The 24,741-nt window shown below is 37.0% G+C and overlaps 1 protein-coding gene across 1 annotated transcript in view; it reads left to right on the top strand.

The window, feature by feature from the left end:
• Positions 1-24,741, top strand: part of DCC (DCC netrin 1 receptor) — a 774,287-nt gene that overhangs the window by 257,651 nt on the left and 491,895 nt on the right. Inside the window, exons 6-7 of the mRNA XM_032654035.1 lie at positions 19,291-19,445; positions 21,995-22,115. Of these exons, the coding sequence (XP_032509926.1) occupies positions 19,291-19,445; positions 21,995-22,115 (276 nt within the window). The remainder of the gene's footprint in view (positions 1-19,290; positions 19,446-21,994; positions 22,116-24,741) is intronic.

Genomic DNA, 24,741 nt, shown 5'->3' with positions numbered 1-24,741 from the left:
CTTTGGATGTGTTACAGGCACTTATTGATCTAACCTTTCTCTCATGATACATGGTGTTATTTGTGTTTTGGTTTTTTTTTTTAATTTTTATTTATTTTTGGCTGCTTTGGGTCTGCGTCGCTGCACAGGCTTTTCTCTAGTTGCGGAGAGCGGGGGCAGCTCTTCATTGCGGTGCACGGGCCTTTCACTGTGGTGGCCTCTCTTTGTTGTGGAGCACGGGTTCTAGGCGCACGGGCATCAGTAGTTGCGGCACGCGGGCTCAGTAGTTGTGGCACATAGGCTTAGTTGCTCCACGGCATGTGGGATCTTCCTGGACCACAGCTCGAACCCGTGTCCCCTGCATTGGCAGGCGGATTCTTAACGACTGTGTCACCAAGGAAGTCCCGTTACCGTGTTTTGAGAATCATATTTTGTATGCATGGCATGAATCCATTTTGAAGAAAAGTTTAATTTATCAGTGCAACATCTTTGATAGAAAATGTTTCTAAGAGTTAGGAGTCTATGGCTCTATACATTGTTTCCGTGGAGTTACTACTTACCATCCTATTTTATATTGGAGGAATCAGGGAAATCTCAAGCTCCACATTTAATACTTTTGCATTCATATGGAAACATAGCTCATGGTAAACCCCTGGGGATAAAGATCTAGTGTTCCATGGGCCATTATGAGAGCTTCAGGGTACAGAGTGCATAGAACATATAGGGATTTTTTATTTTTCTGAGCAGAATTTTGAGCATTGAAGCTCACTACTGGGGAAAGAAGTTAATAATAAAGAGGAAAACTTGCAGTTCAAGTCAGACTTGAGGTGGAAATAGCGACTTCCCCAGAAATCTCCCTCTGGCTCTAAGTCTGACTTTTCTTGGCAACCCACATAAAATCTTTAAAAAAATTTAATGACATACCCAGTTCTTCACATACGGCCTTTTAATGAGTTGAGGATTCTCTGCTTTAGTGTGCCTTTCATACCCGTTAAAAAGAGTTCAAGTCTCTATGAAAGGTAGAACTCATTCTGTGGCAAGTAACTGAAGACTCCCATACTGACTTAACACAAAAGGGAATACAATGGCTCATAGAAATGAAAAGTTTCTGGGTGGGAAAGGCTTCAAGTACAGCATGATGAAGAAACTCAACTGGCAAACTCAATCCCAGGTAAACCTAATTTTTACCCACATTACACTTGAATTCCTGAAGCCAAACATGAGTGGAGAAAAACACAGGATCTTGCTGACAGGTCTCTCTTAATTATGATGACTTCTAGCTTCAAGTGGTCCTTAATGTTGGTTGGTGATCCAGCCATGTTTCTCTACTCCATTTGATCTCCCACGAGCCTGTAAAACTATTTCACAATGTTTCCTTTCTCCTCATCCATCCACTCCCTCTTCCCCACCTCAGTCTCTGTTGATGATGTTGTCTTCCATCTCACTGAGAAAATGGCAGGTATCAGAAGAGAACATTCATCTGTTCTGTATTTATCAGACCAATGTGTGTGCCCCACCAACTCTTGCTTTCCTTCTGTATGACCTGACCTAAAACTAGCCCCTCTATCCCTGCACTGTCTCCATCGCTTCTTGGGTACCTATGGGCACTGCTTCAGCATTTGTCCTCTCTCTTTCCTAGAGCATCTGTTTTCCTTCTCTGCTAGATCATTGCCAACCAACATACAAATATGATATAATTTTCTCTATCTTAAAGAAAATGAACTTCATGAATGCACATTGCCTTCAGGCACGACCTCATTTGTCTGCTTTTTTTTGTGCTGTTTTGTTTTTCTGTTATTTTCACTGCAAAACTTCTGTAAAATATTGACTTATATACAGTGTGTCTCCACTTCCTCCTCTAACAGACTATCAAAACTTTCCTTCCCAAGGCCGTCTCCTTTGTGGTTATTTTTCAGGCCTTAATTTACTCAGCTTATTAATAATATTTGACATGGGGGACATACTTTCCTTCTTAAAACCCAATCTTCATTTCTCTTCTGGGACAGCTCCCTGGTTACTCCTCTTCAATCTCATTTACTGGTTTCAGCTCATCTCCCTGATGCCAAATGTTGAATTTACCCAGCTCTGAGTTTTCACTCCTCTTCTTTAACGACCTGGGTGATATCCAAGACATACTATTTATGTATTGATAGCTTTCAAATTGTTTTTTTTTTTTCCATCCCAGAACTCTTCCCTAAGCTTTAGACTCATACAGACTCTCCTTAGATGTCTGGTATCTAACCCTAACCACGCTAACCCTAACATGTTATACTTAAAATGATAACCAAATTTATCATCTCTTCCCACGGCTTCCCTACCCCATCATATCTCTCTAGAAAAGTTTCCCATCTCAGTATAGAGAAGATGCACCATTCCAGTTGTACAGGCCAAAAAAGCCATGGGGTCACATGCAACATCTCCTCTCTGCTCCCCCAAAACTCACCTCTCGTCTGTCTACAAATCCTGTTGGCTCTAACTTCAAAACACAGTCAAATATGGTTGGAATCTAAAACCCCACTGCCACTGTGCCACCCTGACGCAAGCTACAACTGTCACCTGGCTGTTGCAGGAGCCTCCTAACTGACCTCCTTATTTTTATCCTTGTTCCTCTACAGTCTGTTCTTAATTCAGAAACCAGAGTCCTGATAAACCTAAGATCTGCTGGGTTACTTCTCTGCTCAAACCTCTTTAAGGCTTTCCTCAGTCCATCATAGTGGAAGCCAGAATAGTCAAGGAGACCTAAGATCTGGCCTCTGTGAGCTCATCTCTTCTTCCTCCCCTCGCTTGTGCTGCTCCAGCCTTGTGAGGCCACCTTTCTCTTCCTTGGACCTTTCAAGCACACTCCTCCCTGCAGCTTTGCTGTTCCCTCTGCCTCAAGTATTCTTATGCCCCAAATACTCCCTTCCTACTCAACTAGCTAATTCTTTCCACACTCCCAAAGGACTCTTCCAACTCCCTTTTGTCCTTTACATACCTTTTTTTTTGGTAACACTTAACCATCACTCATTTTCCATCTTACTAAACTAGGATGTAAGCTTGCTGAGCACAGAACTTGGTTTTCTACACTAGTTTTGTTTTCTGGTGTATCTCCAGTGCCTAAAACAGTGCCAACAGCAAAGTTTTAAGACAACAATTTTAGGTATGGCCTAAAGAATCTTGATTTCACTATCTGCAGTATTATCTGGTCAAAAAATGGATACATTTAGACTCTCTAATGTTATGTGGAAAATGGAATCAAGTTTATTTTATAATTTAAAAATTAGTATAATTGTAGTTTGGGGGAATATCAAAAGCCCAATATTCATCTCTCAAGTATGTTTATACTCTTGCTTAAAGAGGAGTATTATTCCAATGTAGGGAAAACTGGAAACAATGAAAATGAACAACAGTGGGGTTGGGGTTGCCTCCATTCTTTGGTACATTTGTATAATGGTGTACTAGGGCAGCTTTTACAGACTATGCTATAATGTTTAGTGGCTTCATATTCATCCATAATTGATTTAAGTAAGCCAGCCATTCTAATGTATAGTTGATACTTTGTATGCAATAGTAACGGACATCCCTATACACACACTTTTTTGGCATTTGCCCGATCATTCCCATGGTATTAATTCCTAGTGTTTTTGCTCAAATTAGATTCAGGTTTTTAAAAACTATATTATTAGTCAGAACTTTTTTCCTGTGATTTTTTTTGGGGGGGTAGGATTTAGCAATTCTTTACTTAGAGAACTTAGTATTTTACTGTTACAAATGGTACTTCAGTGAACACTCATGTTGACAAATCATTGTCTCCAACTGTGCTTATTTCCATAGGTTACATTCGTAGATGCTGAATCACTTAATAAAAGAGAAAACACGTATCTCAAGTCCTAACATGGTCACTTTATACATCTTACAAAATTGCCTTATAAGAAAAGAATTTCAGTTTATCTTTCCTCAGAATTGTATAATGGTGTTTGTTTCGTTTCAACGTTACAAAAAAAATGTTATCTTTACAAAAAATGTTTTTAAGAAGGTATTATAGCTTCCAAAAATCTTTACCCAAATTGAATAGGCTATGCACCTACACAATTTCTAGTATAGTTCGTTCTGCTATAATGCTCGTTTTGAAAATGTGAACTTGTTGCAAGGTAATCAATATATTAGGGAACAATTAGAGTATAATGCACATTTTCCATTTTCTATATGTGATTTTATCTGCAAGAAATAATAGGTGACTAGAGAAAACTGTGCCCAGCTGAGCCAAACCAGGCAGGAATCCAGAGCTCAGACATCTACTAGCTACCCTAGTTTACCACATGTGTTTATGAGCCTCACCTATCCATAGCTGATTTTACAACTTGCTGTCTGATTTCAGATAACATTTCTTTTACCACTTCACTATAACATGGTCATTTTTTAGGAACACATATGTCTCATTATAGCAAAACTGTGTGTGAATTCAACATACATCAAAGGTATGTCTACACAGGTGTTATTTGTGTTTGTTTGTTAATAGCCTACAGAAGTAATATTCTATTTTAGAAGCTTTCTGAATCACTGGTAAAGGCACTGGTGGATCTGTTATTAAGTATGTGTCCCTAGCCCCCCTATCTGCTCCTTAACTGTGTGTGGAGAAGGCAAACTTGAGACAGCAGAAATTGAAATGGAAAAGGAAGTGTTCAGAACATTTGGTGCAAGCAATATTGGAACTGAATATCTCTGTTCGAAAAATATGCTGTAGCATCTGGGAGATGAGTTCTTTCAAGTATTGCTTCCCATCTTGGGTACACTTGAATCCTTTAGCTTTTCAGAAAGAAAGTTTAGTCCAAACTTGATATGCATTTTCAAGGAGGATTTTTCAAGCAAACAGTAGAGCAGGGTCCTTATCAATCCTTCAGGACTCAGCAAACATTTAGTTATTTGTTTCATCAGTTTCAAGCAGGAGAGCTGACATTCTGTTTAGACAGAGTAAATGATTTGGGGGACATTAGAAAAGACCCCTTACTCAAAGAAGCATTGCCAACTCAACCAATGATGCCTAAATTGTTCCGTGCTACAGTAAGAGATGAAACTTCAAGTGTAGCCATCCCTGGGTTTGCATTCTAATTTAGATTCAGTTGCAAATGGCATCAAGTACAGCTAGGAACATTTTGAGGATAAGAGAACTGACAATGAGTAGTTGAAGAAGAAAGGTGATAAGGAATCAATTGAAAGTGAGCATACGTCCAAAAAGAAACAACACGTACTTCCCATGTAACTGATATATCACCTACTTGATATATTTTAATATATGTAAATATATATTTATGTATAATATAATACATTAATATACATTTAAGGGACTTCCCTGGCGGTCCAGTGGTTAAGGCTTCGCCTTCCAATGCAGGGGGTGCGGGTTCAATCCCTGGTCGGGGAGCTAAGATCCCACATGCCTCACGGCCAAAAAACCAAAAAACATAAAATCAGAAGCAATATTGTAACAAATTCAATAAAGACTTTAAAAATGATCCACATCAAAAAAATCTTTTAAGTATATATATATATATATATATTTAATATATAATATACTTAATATATTGCCTACTTAACTGCCCTTTTAATAAGTCACTATATGTGTGTGTCGGGGCAGGGGAGTACCAGTAAAACAAAACAAAACTAAACTAAAACCTGACATGGTTTTGTTGTTTACAGTCATGAACAGTATTTACACAGCCTTGTTCTGTTACCATGTTACATCTTTTCCTCCTGGTCTCTTAAGAGTTTTTATCATAAATTTTGAGTAGAAGATTACAGGAAGGTGTTACTTAAGAGGCTGAACTCTTAAAATTTACCAGATCTGGAGGAATGAAACCACACTGGTATGGAAATTACAATGAATAGGTAACAACAAATGTAACCTCTGATAAGGTAAGAAAACCACATGGTGCTATTTGAAAGCACAACCTTTGAAGTCAAGCAGAGCTGGGCTTTATCCTGACCCTCCACTTATGGGTTCACAATATGGAGGAGACCATTTAGCCATCATGAGTCTCGTTTGCTTCATCTGTAAAATTAGAACTGATGAGAACGCTTGAAAGGATGTTTTAAAAGATTCAATGAGAGAAAGTTGTGTGAAAATATTCTATATTATCTGTCACTTGGAAGGTAGGGGACATGAAGGCTAACAAAAACGAAACAAAGGAAAATGCCTTATGTCAGAGTTCTACTTTGGGAAACAGATCTATCTCCAGAGATGGTCAGGTTATGCAATCCCAAAGCAAAAACAAACAAATATATGAGATCATTGTTAACATTTAATGCTACTATCTTTTGATTCATGCACGTACTTGTCAACAAATATTTGAGTGACTCTAAGGCATGAAGCTAGGTGCCAGGGATAAAGCAAAGTACAAGGCCAGTCCCTGTTCTCCATGTTCTCATTTGTAAAGTTAAGAAATTGGGACAAATAATCAATTAGTTCTCTTTCATTTTTGATATTTTAGGATTTGATTATTACTGGTATTAGTAATATGTATATATAATTGCTATTGTCTTAGCTTGGGCTGCTGTAACAAAATATCGTAGACTGGGTGGCTTAAACAACAGACATTCATTTCTCATATTTTTGGAGGCTGGGAAGTTTAAGATTAAGATGCCAGCAGATTTGGTTCTTGGTGAGGGCCTCTTCTTAGCTGGCAGCTAGCCACCATCTTGCTGTGTTCTCATGTGACCTCTTCTTTGTGTATGATCTCTCTGTCTTCCACTTCTTATAAGGGCATGAATCCCATCATGAGCATTCCATTCTCAGTGTCCTATTCTCATGACCTAATCTAAAGCTAATTACCTCCCAAAGTAATTACCTTCCAGTTCTAAATACCATCACTTTGGAGGTTAGGGCTTCGACCCGTGAATATGGGGGGAGCATAAACCTTTAGCCCATAACATCTATACAATTCTGTTATCGGGACAGAAGTTTTATAGGATTCTCTCTTATCCTTAAGGTAACCTTTATTTGATAGTTATTAGTATGCTCACTTTACAGATAGACGCGGAGACTAAGAGAGGTGAAATTAATTGACCCAAAGTCCCATAACCACGGAGCGGCAAGGGCAGAATTCTAGACTAGAAGTGGACTAGATCTATATCCTTTATAGATCCCATCAATCAGTCAGTCAATCAAATCAGCATTTATTCAGCATTCATTGTGTTTTAGGGTATATAGTAAGTAATAACTAGACAGAGTTCTCTCCTCAGAGTACTCCCAGCCTACATTTCTACTCTACCTAAAGTTCAGGTTTATTTAAAAAGCAAAAACAAACAAAAAGTGGCTCCTTCTTGTCTAACTTGTGACTTGACTTGTAGCTTGGTGGATTTATTTTTCTTTCCACAGTGCAGAAATCTTGTATCAGCTTTATGCACATGAAAACAGAAGGTTCAGATTGCAGGTTGCACTTTTGTTATAGGCATGTCAGTAGGTATAACAGGATACAAGGGCACGTATATGGCCATAGAATATAGATGTTTGAGGTGTATAGATATATGTCACAAAGTAAAGACTTGTGTTGATTTATATGACTGCTTTCATTTGGCATATAAACAGGAATTATATGTATATACAAGAACAAACATGAGATACATATGAATGACAAGTATGAAAATCTGCCAAGTACTTTTTAGAAGCTTCTGAGAAGCATATATATATATATACATATATATATATATTATATATATAATTTTAATCAGAATCAGTGGATGGATTATAAGTTTTCTAACCAGTTTGCTTGTAATTGATGAGTCGTATGTTAAGCTATGCAACTACTTCTGCAAATGAGAAGGAATAGAAGGGATTCTGTAAAGTTCGAAACATTACATAAAATATTTCCTTGAGCTTTTCTTTCCAACCGTTTCCCAAAGAGCCTTTGGGTGTAAGAAGGTTTCACTACGAAATGCATGGTCAAAAATGCAAGAACTTCTGAGTTAGCCTTACATTTTGACTGTTGTATTTGGTGAGCTTTAGGAGGGGAATGAAGTGTTTCCCTGAGGTTTGAAGAGTGTTAGTCACGGGAGAGGAAGTTTAGGGTTAAACACTGTTCTATGCCAGCACTGATTGCCAGACCGCAAGTGATAAAGGTAGCAATACATCCCTTATCACACACACACATGTGCACTCGCACACACATGTGCACACATGCATACATATATGTGTTTATGATATTCAGGGTCCTCTAAAGTGCAAGGCCAGGGCAGGGTTTTAAAAGTGGAATTCTTCAAAAGTGCCAGGATAATCACTGGAATCAGAAAGAAATTCTTCTTCCTTCTGGTCTCAAACCTAGAGCCAGAAGACATTTGTTGAACAGCTGCTTTCCCAGGGCTGGTGATCCCCAGTTTTATATACAGCAAATGATTTTGTTCTTATTGTTTATGTACTGATTTTTAAATATAATTCCATTTACAAAAAATAAATAAAAATAGAATTGGGATTCTTAGCAGTCAACAAAAATTCCTAGATTTCTTTTGATATAAACTTGTGTTAAACGTGTAGTAGGTTTTGCTGTTTTTAATCTAATGCATGCTTTTATCATTTGCCCTCAATACACTGCATTTTAAAATTTGATACCAATTCTTCCTAACTAAAATGAACTTTCTGGGTTCTGAATTTTTTAACCCAATATACCACTATGAATTACACACACATTTTGTAAGCATTCCTTTTTGCTTTTAACTATCAGGCGAAATGTTTAAAAAGACCATTTTCGTTTACTGTGCAAGAAGTCATTCAGGTTTACAAATGGATTATCTGTGTGGTGAGATTTTATAAATCCTAACACACATGCACATGTGGGAGAGCGCACACACACACACACACACACACACACACACACACACACACACCCCTTCTCCATGGTTTCTGAAATCCATGTTTGTAAAGCAGTGAAATTACCATGGAGCTTGGTCTTATCTGTAGGGGAATAGCTAAGGTCTCATGAGGCCAAAATGCAGGAATGAAAAAGGCAGATGAAATCTGAAAGTTGGAATGTAATCAATGCTGGAAGTACTCTTACACCAAGTAATCTTAAAAGCCATATGTAAGTGTTAGTATGAAAGGAATACTGTCATTTTACAGCAAGACATTGAACTAATTACCTTTGACCTGTCTTTGAGTCACTTTCTCAAGTGACTCAAAGATGCTTGAGATACTTATGTTGGTATTTATTGTTTTAAACAATGCATTGATGCTATTCAAATATTATTTTAATGGTTGAATAAAAAGCAAATTGACAACTTACTTTCCCTCTTCTTTTCTAAATCAACTTGTTGTAAACTGTTCATGTTGAAGAGCATTGGACCAGCTAAATATACTAACGGGTTAGACTCACCAGAATTTTAAAGCGGGGGTGATAAAAAAGGGCTTGGGGATAATTTACTTTCTTTGTTTTAGTAGCAGAGAATGTTCTCGTGAAGCTTCGAGTTAATATAGAAGCTCATTATATACAGTGGCATTGATACCGACCAGGGTTCTTGACCTTCCCCAAACAATAGAACTTGATAAGAGACCAGACAAGAAATTCAGGCAAGGCTTTACTGGGGCCCCTATTGTAGCAGGGGGAGTGAAAACAAATAACATGTTCCCTAGCTCACTCCCCTAGGGGGTGTGGGATGGTTCCTTATATGTGGTGAGGGAAGGGGTGTGTCCCGCGGTCGAGCTGGAGGGGTGACTTAGGTGATCTCCCCACCCCTTTGGTGGTGTTGAGTGCAGGCGCATGTGCAGTACCCTGCTTTCGCTCCCAACACCCTGTCTTTGCTCCTGGCTCTTCAGAAGTGGCAATTGGATTTTTTTTTTTGGGGGGGTATTTTTATATCTTCTTGTCCAGACTTTGCCCTAACTGCCCATGCACAGTTATTTTTAGTCCCTTATAGTTTCCTTGTATTCTGTTGCTCGAGGAGAGGTTTGTCCAGGTGCGCGTACTGCAGTAAAGGGTCCCAGCCTGTCTCAGCATTATTTTCCTTGAAGGTATTAAAGGGTTGGAGAGAAACATCATCACCATCCCCTCCCCAGCAACTGGTGAAGAGATTCCAAAGAACCTGAATGATTGGATTCCAATTTAACCTTCTAAGTTTTCAAGTAAGGAACTGAAGTCAAGAAAAGTTCAGTTACTTGCTTGGTGTCCATAATCTGACCTTTAGTAGAGCCAGAATCAGGGTTGTTCCTGATTCTCCTTTTTCTCATACAGTGGTTTTCCCCAGATCGTCCTGTATATAGGAAATATATAGGAAATATATCATCCTTCACCAAATTTGATATACCTCCACGTGATTTCCCTTAAGGGTTTATGTACTCTTGTCACCAGCAACAAGAGTTTCTCTGAAGTTCTTCCAAGACCCAGTGAAGAAGTAGGATAAAAGGAAAAGAAAAGAAGGATAAATATGTTTACTTGCTATTTATATCATGTGTATTATTTATACAAGGTCTTGGATTTCCAGTGGGTTCTATTATTTAAAACTGTCATAGTGAGCCCTCCCAGAAGGTAAATGTTTAATTAATATCTTTTTTAATCATTGAAATGTTTTTAAAATACAAAAAAAGAAAGAAGATATATCCATACTTCCATAATCACTGTACATCTTAGAATATTTACTTCTAGAGTCTTTTAAACATTGTTTTAGAAGAATCACTCTATAATTTTGTGAAAATAACCCACGTGATTTAAAAATCATCCCAAATCTCAGTATTCCATACATCCTTCTACGTATATAAATAGTTGGATACTTAGGTAGAAATATGTTTATAACAATGTGATGCAGCTACAGATACTGTTTTTTAAAGTTCATGTTTTATTTAAAGGCGTAATTGATTAAATTCCTGCTGTGAAAGATAGCACCTAGGGATTAGCATGAGGGGGTAGCAATCTTATCCATCCTCTCATTCCCCCACCTTCTGATTTTGGTAGTTATGGTATTAGTTGTATCCTTTTCACGTTTATGACAATTGACTTATCTTCAGTAAACATTATTTCCACTGTGTTTACTTTTATTTCTGTATAGAGTTATATTCAATATTCATCACCAGTCATTTTATCACAATGCCTATCTTTTCATTTTGATGGTACTCTTCTTAATTGCCTGGATTTTGTTGTCAGACTTACTTTAGCAAGTGCTATGTTTTCTGAGCACTTTCATAATTTAGACTATGGCTTTGTAAATAAACAACTGTATATAATATTCTTGGGTAATATTGCTTCATTATCTTCTAACATTGGATATTACTATATGGGAATCTGATTCCCCCTCATTCCTTGTAGATGTGTTTTGATCTGTTGAATGTTCAAATAATTATTTATCCTCCAGATTCAATATTTCAAATAAGATATGTCTTACTATTGAGAATTATGCATTCAATTTCCCAGGAAAATGGGATAATCTTTCAATCTAAAAATTCAGATTTATTTTTTAGGGAAAATTTCCTATTATTTTATCTTTGAATATATCTTCTGTTCCATTTGTGAGTTTGCTACATCAGAATGCCAGTTATCTCAATATTAAATCATCTTTGCTTGGCCTCTTTCTATACAAGCTTTTCCTAATTACTTTAGTCTCTTTGCCTTTTTCATCTGCATTCACTGCATTTATCTCATTTCCAACACATCGGTAATTTGGTTTTTAGTGGTGTCTGTTACTTGTACTTTCTAATTTATATATTGGCTCTCTAATGATGTTGTTTTGCCCCTTGATTTGTTTCCTTAGGTCCGCTACCTTCCTTTTCATTTCATTCTGTTGTTTTTCATCTAGTCTTTGACCTCTAGTGTTGTTGAATTTATTTTCATAATAAGTAAATCCATTGTGTGAAACAACTTAAGAAATTTATTTCTGCTTCTCCGCTTAGATTTTCTTCTGGGTTGAGTGTTTTGTTTCTCTCTCTTCCTCCCGCCACTTTTCCCTCCCTGCCCCACCCTCTCTCTCTCTCTCATTATGGTTGCCGATAATATATTTCCATATTTCCCATGTGTGCCATTTATCTTGCTCATGTGTGGGTGACTCTGTCCAGACACTGTGCCAGTATAGCAGAAGTTACTTCTAGACTTATTTACCACGCTGCCTGAGACCCCTTGGGGTCCAGTTTGTAGTGCTGGATATTTCAGGTTTTATTAATTATTTAATAACCAGCAGGAATGGTCAGGGAGTGAGTTCAGTTGAGGCAACATTCGGCCTCTTTGAGAGCACCCAGCTTCGTTGGCTGGTTCCGTATCCTATTCCCTTCTGTAGGGGAGGGGCTGGTCCTCAGGTTGATAGCCACTGCAGCTTCTCCTCAATCAGAAAAGGAAGGAAAAACATAGGATTCTCCATAGGTTTCACATTGATTCAATTTTGGAGGTATTACTGAGAATTCTTAGGCTTTTCCTCAAAGTCCAGGGCGGTTTCTGGTGTTTAAGGACAGATAAGGAACTAAATCCTGCTCTGACTTTCTCCTCTATTCCAGAAACATCTATTTTGATTTTTTTGTTTGTTTGTTTGCAATTGACTGCTTTCTTTTCTTTGGTTGCTATGGTTGGCGTGTGTGTGTGTGTGTGTGTGTGTGTGTGTGTGTGTACGCGCCCATGTGCGCGTGTGTGCTGGGACTTTTGACTTCATTGGGTATTGGGGGAGGGAAATTAGTTGTGTGTTAGAATTCATCATCGTCTCAGTTAAATGTTGTGTTGGAAGATTCCCTCATAGAATATCTACTACTAACAAAAAACTCGAAAAACAAAGTTTTCACTATAATTTACTGTAACTCTTCAATGTCCACTTAAAAATACACAGAAATTGCTCTCATGCATGACAGAAACATTTTTTCTAGCTGTTTAGAATATCCACATCTTTTACTCTCAAATAACAAGAGGGCATGCTAGAAAACATTTGACTGAGGGAAAAATGATAACTCTTAAAAACTTCTGTCAGTATGCAGTGTTAGGAACTAGATAACTTATTCTAAATATTTATTATTTTTGTCATAACCCACGTGAGTTAATGTTTTTATCTTGTTTTTCTTAAAATGTTTTCATTTTCTTCACAGCTAAAGTTGAAAATTGGATAAGAAAGATGTTTATAAATTGTATCTGTATGGATATATCATTTGCATGTCTTTGTGTATACATAACATTTTAAATATAGGTATTCTGTGTGATTTTACAGTTTACATAGGATTACATGGGAGCACAGATATGTATATAAATATATAGAAATAAATGTATTTAATATATGTGTGTTTATATATACATATACATATGCATACATACACACACACAGATTTAATTGTTGGAGAGTTGCCAACATCTACTGAAGGACACTGATAGCACACAAATTAAGTTCCCGAAGACATGGTGATAACTTAAGTAAGCATATAGGATTAGGGCCTTGAGATTAATCCTCCTATCATTTTTATCATTGGTTTGAGCCTTAGAACATCATTCTCCCTGTTTGGTCCTAAGCTCTACAGTTAAAGAGAGAAATGGAAAACTCAGTCTGGATTTAGAGAGAAGCAATCCTGATTACAGAAGCAGCGGAAACTGAGGAAGAGTAATGGGATTATTTGTCTGGATAAAGAAAATTGTGGCAAGAAGTCTAAAATAGTTTCTAAGGTCTAAATAGTTTCTATTTAAAAAATAAAAAATAAAATAACCTAAACACAACTCCAAAGTAAAGGTTGAAGGTCAGATGTTCTTCATCCCCACAGCACATAGACTAGAATTTTTAGATAGGAGCACAAATTTTTTGGCATAATGGGGTAAGAGATAAATTAAAAGGTCTCAATTTTTATTTCTCTAAGATGATTAAAATATCCTCTTTGCCAGCTATAGCAGAATAGCTTATAGTTTGATGCTTCTAATATTCTATTGTTGTCATTAGCATTGACTTTAGAAGAAAAGTATATCCTTATTCTTAAATGTTGTTCCTCATCTAGCTTTTCCATAGCTATTACCTGTTTGCAGCCAGAAAGTGGCAATGTCAAAGCATTGGCCTATGAAGACTAAACCACATCCATGCCTGTTTATCTAATAAGTATTTATTAGCACCCATCCCATGTTTAGTCTTGGGGACAGAAAGTGAAGTAAGGTAGCCCCTGTCCTTAAGAAATTAAAAGCTTGGTGGATTTGCATCCAGATGGATGCTACAAGGGGATGAATTGTTGTTGCTTCATCATCTTTTCTGAAATGTAGTTTTCAATAATGATATATTTACTTCTGCTTGAGAAAAAAAATATATAATCAAATATACCACTTAGGCTCACACATATGTCAGGGAAAAAGGTAATGTACATTCTGGAAGTTGTTAAGAGGACCCAAACACCCCCTGCCCCCGGAAATTGAAACACTTTTTTGAATAGAAAATGCTAAGAATAAAAGCCATAGCTTAATAGTCATTTTTCTAGAACAATGGGAGCCCCAGTCAATATTATTAATTAGAACAAAACTAAAATGAGATCTTATTTCCAATGTGGGATACATTCTAGTCACTTAAGGCTAGAACCCAACTTACCCCAACCTAAATTTTTTAAGAGAGTACAGACAGGTATGTGTGAGAGACAACTTAGAGAGTGAAATGCAAATCTCAGCACCCAGTCCTATGGGGGAGGACAGATGTGTAGGTAGGAAGGAACAAACTAGAGAAAAATATTCAGCAGATTTCAAGTCACTAGTCACATAAGAAAAGGCCTGGAGAGAAGTGTCGGATTGGGCAGAAATATATCACACAGCTCCTTGTTAAATAAAGGAGAAGGAAGGTTATTCATTTAAAGATCAAGTTAGCTGAAAGAGTTACTTTGGCACCAGAAGTTGGTGCAGGAAGAATTGAAACTATGGGATCAGAGAGCTATTTCTAATCTATAAATTGAATGTCCATTAGAAACCTTATTCCATAAAAGTAGGATTTCGTTGAGGTACATTTAACATGGAAGCCTGAATTGATAAAAAAGTATTTTCCCCCTGTGCTATGTCATCTCTAAACCTACATTCAACACCAGATGGCTTCCTTTGTAGTCATCTGAATGTGACTACATATCAAACTATGGCTCCTTAAGGTGAAATTATCTGACTGTACTTGAAAGAACTCAATTTATTTTGGATATAGAGTTAACCCAGTTTGGCAGCAAACGTATTTTAGATTTTTGATCTGGTCAGAATCTTCAGGTATTTGCATTTAAGGGAAGACCAACGGGTTTATGTCCATTATTTCAACAACAAATTAATTCCAAAAGGCCTGGAGAGATAGAAGTGTTTTTGCTCAGGGACACTAGCTGGTTTTCCAGTGTTCTCAGGATAAAAATGTAGCCCATCAAGGCTCATGGTAATTTCTATTGTCTTCCTAACAAAATCTCACTAATCTGAATTTTTCCTTGATGTTTATCATTCCCATGATGTTTATCGTGTTTATCATTCACCAGTTGTGTGTTCTGCCTAGTGTTCATTTAAACCACCTGCATTCCTTTCAAGTTTCATTCTTGCAGTTTCAAAGAGCTGTAGTAAATTTTTAGGATGTATCGAATCTTCTCAATGTCAAGGTAATACAGAGTGTTAATTATGTGTCCTAGAGCAGTATTTTAGAATTGACCCACATTTATTTGTACCTAAATAACTGGAAAAGAATAGATAAGTGTTAACTAAAAATACTTGTGAGGCATCTTTTATGTGAAATAAAACCTTTAATACTATTTAGATTGTTGGTGATGACTTGGTTTGGGGCTGAAATTACCGAATAAAATTTACCCCACAGAATGCAAATGATTAGTCACGGCATAGAAACTCATTTATAAAATATTTAATTTAGAGAAAACTTTTATTCAAATTTAAGGTTTAATTGTACAGTTCTAATGATTGCAGTGTAGAGGGATCTCTCATCTATTAGTCATTTCTAAATATGGTAGCATTTTCTAGAACAGACATATTTTTCCCATCTTTCTGTTGTAGTCACTATTTCTTCTTCCCTCAACCCCTAAGTTATAAAAATTCTCTATATATGTACTCTAAGTACTTAAGAAGACCCTGAGAAACCAAGATCTAATGAAAATGTGGGTAATTTATTTCTGGTCATGAATTTTATTCTATCTAAAGAAGGAAAGTATAACAAAATCAATATCTTGCCTGAAATTGCTGTAGCATCATACGTGTATGTTAAGCAGTTCTCTGAAATGGACTAAAACTGTGTGAATGGAACGATTTGATAAGCTTGAAAATTCATGGCACTTCATTTTTATTAGTCATTAAGAAATTGTTGCCCCCCAAATAGTTTAAAGTAGTGAATTATTCCTTCCATGAGAGTGGAAAGGAAGGAGAACTATGTTAATATTCAAAGGGAATTAAAAGAAAAAGCATATGCTTCAGGCCCCATCTTTATAGTCTGCTTAGTAAATAATGATGTAGGTGAAAAATATCTAACAATAATAAGTGGTATAAAAATTGAGCACAGAGAGAGAGCAGTGCAAGAAGCAGGAAAACCCATCATCGGCTTCATGAAAGACAACATTTCATGGAAGAAGGAGTGTGTGAGTTCCCTCTTCATGATCAGAAAAATGCTAAAGAAACATGTCCACAACCATCGATAAGTCATGTTCACTCATTAGTCCCAGTTTGTATTTGTGTTGAGAATCTAGTACCCCAGAGCAGTGAAAGGTATACCTAGGTCCTAAATTCTAGGAAGCAATCCTAAAATAGGATGAATAAATTCTAGTCTGCTCATCACAAGGAAAGAGAAAGAGAGAGGAGTAGCATAGGAATAGGAAGGATTAAGAGTGTAGAAGAGGAAAGCAGGAAGAGAAGAGAATACTAAATCTCCTTCTCTCTGTATAAATATATACACACATATGTATATGTTTATGTATGATATATGTTTATGTATATTTATATTACTTATATGCATATCTATTTAAAGTTTAGTCTCAACCCCATAAATTAATTTCAAGATCCACTTATGGAAGTCATCTGAATTTTGAAAACTCTGATGTGGGCACAGATGATTCCAGGAAATCTGATGAACATGAACACCAGGGCTTAGCAGACTCAGACAGTTTTCATGGCACCAGGAAAGAAGGACTTAAAGGGAGAGGCAGAATAGACAACGTGATGTTATTTTTTTTTAACAGCTCTAACTGCTTAATTTCTATTATCACTGAGGCTTTGGGAATATTTTTGAGTTATCCTTCCATCAGAATTTTTTGGTGGCAAAATAATTTTCCATCGGAATTTTCCAGAGGTAGAACTATTACAAAATAGTTCAGGATGTAGGCAGTGGAGTCAGCCTGTCTATGTGGTTTGGAGAAGCTGCTTACACACCACAGTCTCTTCATTTCTAGAATGGGGGTAAAAGAGCCTGCTTCAAAGAGTTCTGGTGTGAATAATAAAGTGCTTAGGCTAATAAATGGTACAGTCAGCTCTCAATAAATACTGGCTGTTGGCTGGTAAATAAATACTTGATCAAAATCTGTGATAAAATTGACAACAGAATCCAAAAGAGATCATAAATGTATCTGCTCAGAGGCACTCAAGAAATATTTCTGATGTTGGTTCATTCTCAGTGAATTTGGTGAAAGAATAAATAAAGTCTAATATTACTATAAATTGTAAATAATTAATCTTAGCCCTATATACAGTGGTGACACATTCTCTGTAGGAAAGCTCTCATTTTTTCCATATGAAATCCATATCATTTTTTCCATATCTTTAATCTGTGAATATTAATGAATCCCAGCCAAGTCATCTAAACCAAGTTGCCCCTGTGAAAGATTCAAGAATTTAAAAGTTGTTTGGTACTAGAGGCCCAAATATTTAGTTAAAAATAGGAAGATAAGACAGGGAAGGGGAGAGAGGGAGGGACAGAGAGAGAGAGAGAGAAAGAGGAGAGGAGAGGAGAGGAGCGGGGAGGGGAGAGATCTGACTTCCAAGATCATTCAGTAGAAGAACTAGGACTTGAATCCTGGGTGCCTTCCACTGGCTCTTCGATTTTTCTAGAAGGCAATGACCATCAAAGATTACAAATTCACTTTGACTTCAAGGGAAAGTTTTGCTGATGGTGGTTGGAAAGAGCAAAGTATGGTGGTTACTCAAAGAAGCAAAAATTAGCACACCTTACCCACTGAGCATAACAACAGCAAAGACAAAAATTATAATCTGTCCTTAAAAATGTCTATGAAAAATACATATTTATTTCCAAGGTGAAAAGGGGATCAAGGCTTCTACTTCCCTGTGAATTTAACCTGGATTTCAGACAATATAAATATTCAAGTTTCACATCATTTTAAGGTTCCCAGTGGAAGAAAATGACAATCACTTAAAAACATTTTTTTCTTTATTGTAGTATAGTTGATTTAACAATGTTGTGTTAGTTTCTACTGTACAGCAAAGTGAGTCAGTTTTACATACACATATATCCACTCTTTTTTGGATTCCCATATAGGTCATTACAGAGTATTGAATAGAGTTCCCTGTGCTATACAGTAGGTTCTTATTAGTTATCTACTTTATATATAGTAGAGTGTGTATGTCAGTCCCAATCTCCCAATTTATCCCTTCCAACATCACTTTTTAAAATGTTCCTTTCCTACACAGTGCTTTGAGGCACCAGGTCTGAGAGATTCACTGGCGAAGGTGTGTTATATTTGTAATTTCCTTTCAATTGCAAATTTCCATCATAGAGTAATGAGTATTATGGTAATTAAGACATTAAATTAGTGTATCATGTACCCTGCTGAGAAAATAGTAATATAGTATAGCAATGCACTAGAGTAGATTATTGCTAGGACAATAGGCATGTGTCCACAGTAAAGATGATGGTCATTTTTAGTGCCCTATCACCACAGCCAGTTTCAATAGGAACGAGTCCGTCACATTAACTAAATCCTAATGAAACTCTAGAATTACACAGACACTAAGCGTTCATGTCTTATACACTGGGTTGTGTCAGTCATATGAGCTCCCCTTTATTTGCTTTATCAGCATAGTTTCCATAGCTTTATGGACTTTCCAGTGTCCTTTATGTAGGTCAATTAGATACAAACACTTATTCAGAATGTTTATTATATGCATTTTTAAAATTTTTATTTATTTATTTTTGTTTATCATATGCAAAGGTTGTTGTTTTTTACATTCTTTGTGGCAAGACACCATTAACACAACAACACACTGTTTAACTGCATTTGGCGGGGGGCAGGGGGGGCGGAGGGAGTTTATCATGTCCTACAGTAGTTCCTATAAAGTAAACTAAGGGCTTAGGGGAATTATTTGAATTACAAACATTTTCAATATTTGTTTCGAAATCAGAGAAGATGTTAGCATGCAAGTTCACATCCCCACCCACTCACTTTTAATTTTTCTGTCTTTACAGTTCCACCATGGTTTTTAAATCACCCTTCCAACCTCTATGCCTATGAAAGCATGGATATTGAGTTTGAATGTGCAGTCTCTGGGAAGCCTGTGCCCACTGTGAATTGGATGAAGAATGGAGATGTGGTCATTCCTAGTGATTATTTTCAGATAGTGGTAACTATCTTTTTTCATATTCACGTTACAATCCCATTCATTGTCTACTCTGTTTTCAGTTGCTTTTCTTTCTTGGGAACAACATTCCTGTTGGGAATGTTTATGATGTATGAAGAAAATTGTTCCAATAAAGCAAATCATTTTTTAGACTTGGAATTTTTGAGCTAAAAAAGAGTCATTAAACAGTCCAGCCCCCTTGTTTTACAGACACGGTTTTAAACAAATGAAGAAAAAATGGGGGGCCTAAGACCAGTGCTTTCTAAATATTTTCATTGGTGGTTCTTGAAAAAACAGAGTTTAGAATCTAGTTCTAGACTGTGTGAATCCAAGAATCTCTTACTTCTTTAAATTTGGCCCATTATAATAAAGTTTCAAGTAAGATGCGCTACTTATGAATATGGTAGTCTTACTTTGGTAATTAGGATGGTCACTCTTTGCTCCTTTGCTGCTCTTCCAGATAGGCCAGCTGATCCTCCATGAGCAGTAGAAAAGGGCAGTGATGATGGTGATAGTGACAATGGTGGTGGCAGTGGTGGAGAGGATTTGAAGACCCAGAGTTCACATCCTCTGCAGTTCTAAACTTTGGAAAGAATTGAAGCCAAGAACAGTGGTTCTTATAGTTCCTATAAGGTTTAGTGTACCTCTCTGTCCCTTCCCTGGAGAGAGATAATAGGGATAATGGTGGTATATTCACTGAGTTGTTGTCCCGGTACATAGTGAGTGATCCATACCTATCATTATTATTATTGTTTTTGCTGCTACCAGCAGAATGCTTTGCTCATTTAAAAATGCTCTGTGAAAACTCTCCTTTTGGCATAGGTCAGCATCAGAGGTTCTGAATTCAAATGAATATCTGAGAAATATGAAAAGCACTTTTTAAATATCAAAGAACTTTGCAGCTAAAGAAGGAGGCTTTCAATCCATTTCTCTTATGTTTGAGATGCAGACATGACCCTGTCAAAGAAAAGTGGTCCTCCAAGCCAGGTCTCCCAGGAGATGGCAATTATAGTGTAAGTGCCCTATAGAATGCAGGCACAAGCTCTCTCCATGGCTCGACAGTGCCTCTTGCTGGTGGTCCCTCTTGCATGATCAGTCGGCTTTCAGAAACTTTCATCACCTCTTGATTCATGCATTTTGTCACATTGTAAGGGCTCTTAAGGAATACACCCGTAAAGAATATCTTTATTATGTTTATCACCACTTACCATTTTTCATTTTTAGTTGCATTTAATTGGTTGGGAATGGAGTAAGAAAGGAAAAAAATTTAACTTTTGAATGCCACATCAATCCATTAGTTCCTTTACATGCAATGCTGTTTCCCCTATCACTGAATTAAAAATGATCTGCCATGGGGCAACTTGAAATGTGTTGTATATGCCTAAAATATATGCTACTTGCATATAGAGGAAATTGTTGAGTGCCCTTAAGGACACAGGATAAAATGAAGCATTTCATTTTTTTCTACAGTTTGAATAATCTTTCCCCCAGCATGACTTATTATAGCCAACCTACTTAAAATGTTCCTTTTCTTAAGGTAAAAAAAAAAAAAAAAGTATGGTATGAGCCCTTTTCACATTAAATTGTGCTTAAAAATATTTCCCCAATAGCTCCAGATCTGTCACACGTGTAACATTTAGCACAAATAGTAACTTATATGAGAATTGTTAATTGTAAGTTAGTCGACTTTATCTTAAGAATTTTACATCAGCTGAGAATTGACTACAAGACACTAAAAACAATTAAGTATTCCCCATGAGGTAATATTTATCTCTTAATGACTTCAGGGCAAGTGATTTAACTCGTCTCACTTACTGAACTAATTCTTACACTATCGAAGATAAACTGAGTTACTGTAATTAAATGCTATTTCAGATCATTTTATCATCCATCCTTGAAAACTATGGTGGCCCAATTTACATAAAACAGGAGTTAACATTGGTGTGTTTTAATTTATGGATACTGAAGGTGAAACATTTCGGCCATATAACAAGAATGACATGGGTATAAAAGATCTACCATACCCTCCTCCAAATCCCCGAAAGGGCACACAATTTTAAAAGGATTTTCAGATATTTTTTTTCTTGGCAAATGTCCAGAAAATAGCCAACCTAGATTTCTTGTCCTTTAGAAGCTGCAAAGGTAAGTAATTTTTGTTTCCTTTTGCTTTTTTTTCCCCCTCCAGCACCCACTGAAACTATTTCCTTCAGTACAAGGAAAAGAATGAGATTTCTTTTGATACTAACCTCTCTTTCGTCCATACCTAATAAAAGAGTTTTCTGTTTACTGCTCACTCATGGAGGATGTGCATTCTTGGGAGTATACTTTTCATGGCAGAACTAGGTTAAATTGCGGCACGTGGATTCAGCAGAATCTTGGGAATCTGTGACGTTTCCCAGATGACACAGGACATATCTGTAAGGCTGAGGAGCCTCTTGGCCTCCCTTCTGGTTTCTTTTGGGAAGTTTGATTAAAATTTGTTTTGTGATTATTTGGTCACTTGGAGTTTTTTTGCTTTTTCAAATGCTTTACCTGCTTTTTCTTCTCCCTAGGGAGGAAGCAACCTACGAATCCTTGGGGTGGTGAAGTCGGATGAAGGCTTTTATCAGTGTGTGGGTGAAAATGAGGCTGGAAACGCCCAGACCAGTGCACAGCTCATTGTTCCTAAGCCTGGTAAGATGAAGTGAACCTTGCTCTGGTTCCTGTAGTTGCAGTTCTGCATGGTTCATCTGTGAAATCTGTACTGTTTTCCCTATTCTCAAAGTCAGTTTGGAATTATTGAGTTATTTAGTTAATCAGGTATGCATGTGTGTATTGATGGTATATTTGTGCTAGCAAATTATATCTATGACTATCGATATATATCTCCATCCAGTGAGATACAGTCAAGATGACGACCACTAAATTACTACCGTCTCCCCTCTTTTGTGGCCTACCTTTCTTCTTGGTGTTTCATATAAACTCTATATATGGAATATATATATATGTAATATATATAAAATAGATAAGCATATACATGTATACATACATGCTTATTTATAGTCTTAAGTCAATGGAAGTTGGGAGAAAAATGGCAGGAGTAATCACTTGAAAGTAAAAACATTCTTCTCTTTTTTTAGAACAGATTTTGATAAGTTGTCCTTTTTTCAATCATTTATTAAGTTTTTTATTTTGTTCTGTAACCTTTTAGAGGTTTAATATGGTGGTGTATTCAAAACTAGCATAAATCTATAATAGACATGTCATGTAATATCCCCATAACAATATGATTTCCAGAAAGCAAGCGAACAGACAAAAACAAACACAAAAAACCCAGCTGGTCAGCTACTCTGAAATGTGGTTACACTAAAGAAGGTCAAAAACATCCCTTCTCTCTTTTTATTCTTCTTTTTTTTTTTTTAAAGCAGGGACTGAACACTTGTTTCTATAGATCAGAATACCTTAAAATATTAATACCTCCTCATGAAAGGCTTTCATACCACCTATTGATTATGTTAATTTCAACTTTTTTAGGCCAGTTTCCTTCCTCTTGACTCAACCTTGTCTTAATCTTTCCCTGCTTTAATTTTAATTTTAATAGAAAACAGATTTTCTGTTTAGAAACAGTAATTTTAATAGAAAACAGAAATTTCTATATAGCTACTGAAATATATGAGACATAGTCTTTCTTTGGCTTCTGTCATTTACAGTGTGCCTATTGAGGCCTTATATTTTGTGCATCTCTAACCAATTATCTGAAGATGCTCAGACTCTCATAATAATGCTCACAGCGATGACTTTCTCTGCTTTTCTTGATTAAAACAAAAAAGCAACCATAGAACCGCAGTCCCAGATGAGTAAAGGAATGAAAGGAACTATTTAGGAATTTGAAGGTACCATTAATTCTTGTTCAAGATCACCAGTTTCTCTGATGGACTGTTTGTTTTCCCTCCATTTAATGTGCCTTACATGTGAATGTGACCTCATTTGTGTGACTAAATACATTCTCTTCCGCCAAAAGAGTAATGGATAAGGAGGGGAAAAGGAACCTCTAAAACCAAGGTCTCTAATGTGAGCCATGGTTTAAAAACTCTGTGCTGTCTCATTAGCGACGACAATATGGCAACATTTACACTAATACTGATTGCTACACAAGTCACAGAATAAGAGAATTCTAGTTAACATTGATTTCCATGTAAGGCCATAAAGCTGAGGAAAATGCAAGATAAGTAGTCCTGTATTTCTAAAGAGAAGTATGAGGTACATTCTCCTATCATTCCCTTTAACTGCCATTAGGGATGGAGGATTCTTTGAAGTGTTGAAATTCGTAGGATTAGACAGACATCATCATGGTGTTTTCTTTCCCCCACAAGTCAAGTTGTGGAGATACCAAGAAAACCCCTTGAACAGAATATGTGTGTGTGTGTGTGTGTGTGTGTGTGTGTGTGTGTGTGTATGTATGTGTTTTACTGTCTTGCAAAAATGGAAAATGGGCAACTTACCCTGACTAAAAGCTGTCTGGAGCTGCCCACAACTGCAGGAGGAGAAAGGGGAAGGCAACAGTGGGGAGAAGCTCGATTTCCACCTTTGGGAAGAATGAGGGTGTGAGTTGCACTTGAAGAAAGCAGGGCGGAAGACATCTTGAAAGGCCTTGCCCACAAGGTCCTGGCTGCTAAGGCTACAGCCACCAAAAGACACTAGAGGGACACTGGCTGGAACGGAGCTGAGCTGGGAGCTGGTGCAGAAGACTAGCCAGATCCTGCCGTGCCTGCTGCAGGAAGGGGTCCAGGGCGGGGCTTCCTAGGTTGGAGGGGCCTCTGAAGAACACAGAGCTGCTCCCCAAAAAGAGGCAAGTGGATGCCTTCCATGACTGTGGACTCTCAAGAGCACAGGCTAAGAAAAACAGCCTTTGTCTCTTTACTGCAAATCCATCCTCTCTTTCTACCCTGGAGAAACCCTAAGCAGAGGGGGAAAGAATAGACCCAAGAGAATAAAAAAAATGGTGACAGACAGTCCCATTGCCTCTTCCCCATTTTTGGTCTCAGGCCTACTCTGGGAGGAGGGGAGAAACTGTAAATTGAACATTAAGTTAATGTCTTGATTTAGATCTCACTGGTGTGTGTGTGTGTGTGTGTGTGTGTGTTTGGTGTTGTTGTTGTCATTATTGTTTTTAATATCTGCAAATAAGGCTTTTAAAATATTTTAAGGTGCCCTTAGGACCTGAGGGTTGACCCAACTTGTTATTGGGGTAGGAAATATATCCGATAGAGTGTGTTTGAAAGTGGATGACGGGAGAGAATAAAACTGTTTCCCCTTGATA

Source organism: Phocoena sinus, chromosome 14, assembly GCF_008692025.1.
Source record: "Phocoena sinus isolate mPhoSin1 chromosome 14, mPhoSin1.pri, whole genome shotgun sequence".
NCBI lineage: Eukaryota > Metazoa > Chordata > Mammalia > Artiodactyla > Phocoenidae > Phocoena > Phocoena sinus.
This window is presented reverse-complemented; position numbering and strand designations above follow the sequence as displayed.